The sequence below is a fragment of the Giraffa tippelskirchi genome, chromosome 13 (assembly GCF_054371585.1).
Source record: "Giraffa tippelskirchi isolate mGirTip1 chromosome 13, T2T-mGirTip1v1.2.pri, whole genome shotgun sequence".
NCBI lineage: Eukaryota > Metazoa > Chordata > Mammalia > Artiodactyla > Giraffidae > Giraffa > Giraffa tippelskirchi.
The window spans coordinates 95962660-95967503 of NC_137287.1; the positions used below are offsets into that span (position 1 = coordinate 95962660).

General features: G+C 61.7%; 1 protein-coding gene across 1 annotated transcript; it reads left to right on the forward strand.

The window, feature by feature from the left end:
* Nucleotides 1-258: 258 nt before the first annotated feature.
* On the forward strand, nucleotides 259-1269 carry NPBWR2 (neuropeptides B and W receptor 2). Its single transcript, XM_081554009.1, has one exon. It carries the CDS (start codon nucleotides 259-261, stop codon nucleotides 1267-1269), a length of 1011 nt encoding a protein of 336 aa, XP_081410135.1.
* Nucleotides 1270-4844: the final 3575 nt, after the last annotated feature.

Below are 4844 nucleotides of genomic sequence, written 5' to 3' on the forward strand. Positions count from 1 at the left end.
GGCACCCCTAGCACCCACCCAGGCTCTCCAAGGCCACTGGACAGGGTAGAAAGAGTCCCCCTGTGCCCATGACCCTGGCAAAGGGGCCACAGCCTCAGCCAGAAATCTTGAGGCACCTGTTGTTCTAAGCTGACAGTCAGGTCCCAGAGATTCTGGTTCTTTCTTTCGCAAGATCCAGCCCAAGGAAGCCCTTGCCCAGAACCCCAGCTTGGAAGCACCTCCCACCTTCCAGGGCACAAACCGTTACGGCCTCGCCCCATGATGGAGGCCACTGGGCCAGAGGGCCTGGAAAGCACAGGCTCCCCCTGCCCAGGTAGCGCAGGCACCAGCCTCTCATGGGACAATGGCACCAGACAAAATGTCACCTTCCCCGAGCCACTGCCTGCCCTCTACGTGCTGCTGCCAGTGGTATACTCCGTCATCTGTGCTGTGGGGCTGGTGGGCAATGCAGCCGTCATCTGTGTGATCCTGAGGGCGCCCAAGATGAAGACAGTGACCCACGTGTTCATCCTGAACCTGGCCATCGCCGACGGGCTCTTCACGCTGGTGCTGCCCACCAATATTGCTGAGCACCTGCTGCAGCGCTGGCCCTTTGGGGAGGTGCTCTGCAAGCTGGTGCTGGCCATTGACCACTGCAACATCTTCTCCAGCGTCTACTTCCTGGCCGCCATGAGTATAGACCGCTACCTGGTGGTTCTGGCCACTGCACGCTCCCGCCGCATGCCCCGGCGCACTGTCCGCAGGGCGAAGGTCGCCAGCCTGTGCGTCTGGCTGGGTGTCACGGTGGCAGTGCTGCCCTTCCTCACCTTCGCAGGCGTGTACAACAACGAGCTGCAGGTCACGAGCTGTGGGCTGAGTTTCCCACGGCCCGAGAGGGCCTGGTTTCAGGCGAGCCGCATCTACACGCTGGTGCTGGGCTTCGTGGTGCCCATGTGCACCCTCTGCGTGCTCTACGCAGACCTGCTGCGGAGGCTGCGGGCCCTGCGGCTCCACTCTGGAGCCAAGGCTCTGGGCAAGGCCAAGCGGAAGGTTAGCCTCCTGGTCCTGGCCGTGCTGGCCGTGGGCCTGCTCTGCTGGACGCCCTTCCACCTGGCCTCAGTTGTGGCCCTGACCACAGATCTGCCCCAGACACCGCTGGTCATCATCGTCTCCTACGTGGTCACCAGCCTCAGCTACACCAGCTCCTGCCTCAACCCCTTCCTCTATGCCTTCCTGGATCACAGCTTCCGGAAGAGCCTTCGCACTGCATTTCGGTGCCAGGGGGCATAAGCACCCCCCCTCATGGCCTGCGGACAGTAGAAAGGTTCTGTGCCTTTCAAGGACCACCCCACTGTTCACCTCTCATCACTATTTCCTCCAGACAGAGAGAGTAACACCCATGAAAGCTGCCCACTGAGCCTGCAGAGATGGCCATGGACCTTCTAGACCTGTGACTCTGCCCTCTGGACAGCCCCTGGGCAGTCAGCTGTGGGGATTCGGGTCTGACCAAACCCTCCCCCCACCCTGCCTACCCCAGGAGATGATCCTGGCACAACAGACATCCTGGGGGACAACTCAGGTAACAAAGCCAGGTTGTTGTTCAATCGCTCAGTCGTGTCCGACTCTTTGAGACCCCACGGACTGCAGCGTGCCAGGCTTCCCAGTCCTTCACCATTTCCCGGAGCTTGCTCAAAGTCATGTCCATTGAGTCGGTGATGCCATCCAATGAGCTCATCCTCTGTCATCCCCTTCTCGTCCTGTCTTCAATCTTTCCCAGCATCAGTGTCTTTTCTAAAGCCAGGGGTTGCTGCAGAAGCCAAAGACACACATCGAAGGAGGCCACAAAGCTCTCACAGCCTGAAACCCAGGTGACATTCCACCATGAGGCCTGTGCTGCATCCCTTTCTGGCTCCCAGATCAGGGTTCAGGGCCCCCCAAGAACCCCATGCCCCTTGTGCTTTCCGCACCATTGACTGTGACTCCCTCCTGTCCTGCTATGGGACCCAAGGCTCTTCTGCCAGAACTTCTGGATCCCACCGATAACAGGGGGCATCTGTAACCTAGAAGGCTGGCACCTGGACCCTTTCCTCCCTGACGTGTGGCCTGAGGAGCAGACTTGTGCTGAGCCTGGGGATGGAGTGGAACACTGATGGACTGGCTGCTCAGAGACCATTTCTGCCACTGGGGAGGGGAACAAGGGCAGGTCTCTGAAGACAGCTTTGGTGGGCCTTGGCCAGGCACCCCACTCTTGGCCCCACAGCACCCAGGTGCTCCCATGCCTGGGGCTCCAGCTTTACCATTCCGTGAGTCGTCTGCCTGGAACCCAGTAACCTGGGCCCTTTTGGGGCCTCAGGTTGGCTTTGGTCCTTGTGACATGGCTCCGGCTGGTCTGTCCAACTGGCAAGCAGGACCCACCTTTCAACACCCCATGAGGCGGCTACCAGGGTGCGTACCCACCTCTCCCAACCCAGGCACGTGAAACAGCTCAGGCACACCACCCCCCACCAGCCTGAAACAGGTCAGCGGCTACCTCCATCCTCTCATCTTCCCGACCACATCGTATTAGCAAGCTACTGCTTGATGACAAATTTTCCCCCCAAATTAGCAGCTCAGAGCAACTCTACTCGCTCACAAAGAATGTGGGTCAGGAACCCCAGGGCAGCTCTCAGCTGGTTCCAGCTCAAGGCCTCTCCTGAGATTCCAGGCAGGACTTCAGCTGAGGACCCAGTCACCAGAAGGCTGAACTGCGGCTGGAGAAGCGGCTTCCTCACAGGCCACTGGCAAGAAGCCTCACTTCCTGGCCAGGTGGACTGTCCACAGGCAGCTCGGGCATCTCCCAGACATGGCACCAGGTGGGTCTCCAGGGCAGCATCAGAGAGACATCCGGGGAGAACCTCCACACCATCAAGACCTATCTGGGAAGCCACTCCGCTACTTTCTGCTCCTTAGAAGCGAGTCCGCAAGTCCCCCCCGACACACACTCAGGGGCTGTGAACTTCTCCAGCCTCCACCAGCTCCCAGCCTCTCCAGGAAGAACCAGCTGTTCTCCAAGAAGACCGGCTTCCTCACAGCGTCGCAGTCACACCTCTCCAAGCAGCAGCCGTAATTACCTCGTCTGCGCTCATCCTGGGCCCCGTGAGCTCCTTGAGAGGAGAACTGAGACTCCCACACCCCAGCTGAGACCCCAGAGGCGCAGCAAGGTGTAAATGCGCTCGGCGGGAACACGGAGGGCGGGGGCCGGGCTGTGTCTGCGGGAAGCCGGCGGGAACGCGGGGGAGGGGCGCCGCGCGAGGGTCTCCCGCCCCGTCCACAGCAGAACATCGTCTCAGCACTGGAGGGGCCAACCAAGCCTCCTCAGCGGACCCCACACTCTTTGTTCCCCGAGGTGGCCTCCCCCACTCCCACAGCCGAGGCGGATCGGGCCGGCCAGGCGGTCCACAGGCCCCGCCCAGACGATGGGAGAGAGGGTCTTCACGCCAGACACCGAGGGTCGGGGAGCCAACCAAGATAGAGGGAGGGGAGAGTGAGTTACGGACCCCCGGGGGAAATGCCGCCCCTCCTCCACCGTGACGCCAGAGACGGGCTGGGGAGCGGGGAAGGGGTGTCCCCACGCTTTGGGCTCCTGGTCCCATAGAGAACTGGTCCTCTCCTCCAGTCCCCAGACCCCCCACCCCCCGCCACACTGCCAGGACCCCGGCTCAGCACCGCCCAGCAGGGCCCGTGGGTGGAGTCTCCGCGGGCCACAGCGCCCCTGGTGGTCAAAGTCCGGAGCGCCAGGTGAGCCGCAGCTTTCCCCGTCCAGCCCATCAGCTGACCCTTCCCCAGTCCCGCCTTCCTTGACAACCCCAACCCGTGAGGAGGACTGCGGTCCCTTCTGCGCAGGCAATGAAACCGAGGCTCGCAGAAGTCGGGGGACTGATCGTGCCCAGCTGGTGGGGGAGGGGCAGGGACCGGGCGGAGGTGTGGATGCAGCCTGGGGGAGGTTGGGAGCGGGGGTGGGGCTGGAGGAAGGCGGGGGAACCGAGGTGAGGTCCGGGTGCAGGTGGGAAGAGAGAGCCAGCCAGGGCACCCCCCTCCCCTTCAGAGGTCCCTCGGGCTCCTGGCCGGCCCCTCAGCTCCCCCAGGACTGGGACGAGCTCAGACCATCGCTGTGGCGTGGGCCTAGTAGGCAGGATCAGCGCAGCTTCCAGGAGCCCACCCGGAGCCGCCGCCTCTGCCGCGACCTGAGCGCCCCCCTCGCTAACGCCCACTGAGTGGCTCCTCCCTCTTAAACTTTACTTTGTTGCTAAAATTTTGTGTTAACCGCAATTTGCTTGTCATTAAAACGTATGTAAAACCCGACATTGGCCCCTCTGCCTATGCCCAAGCACTGCCACCCAGCCCTCTCCCTGACAGGGTTTTCTGCCCGAGGGTCAGCCCGCGTCGAACTGGGCCATTGCAGGGACCAGGAGAATCTCAGGGCCACCAAAGCAGCAGTGCTGTCCATCTGCCATCAAACTACCTTGGAGCCACCTGAGGAAAGGGGAAGGGGAGAGTGGGGTGGGGGTCTGCTAAGACTAAATGCAAGTGAAGAGAACCCAGCCCCCTGTGGGGAACCACCCACCAACTTGATCCACAGGAACCACTGGCTGCAGGGGCACAGAGTCAGTGCTTGTTTGGGGAGAAACTCTGTGCTGAAGCAAATGAGACAGGTCCCAGCACATCATGAACTATTCGACCCCTTCCCAGAGTGGAGACCTCCCAGGAAGACTGTCATCACACACAGAGCCTGGGCAGGTGAGGAGCAGGTTGGCATCCCATGCCCCAACCCCAGAGAAGCTACTCCCAAACCCCCCCGCAGGGTCAGAAACACCTTGTGGGCAGAG

What these genes read in the sequence shown, in the direction of transcription:
- NPBWR2 (XM_081554009.1), top strand. Translation starts at nt 259, where the DNA reads ATGATGGAGGCCACTGGGCCAGAGGGCCTGGAAAGCACAGGCTCCCCC.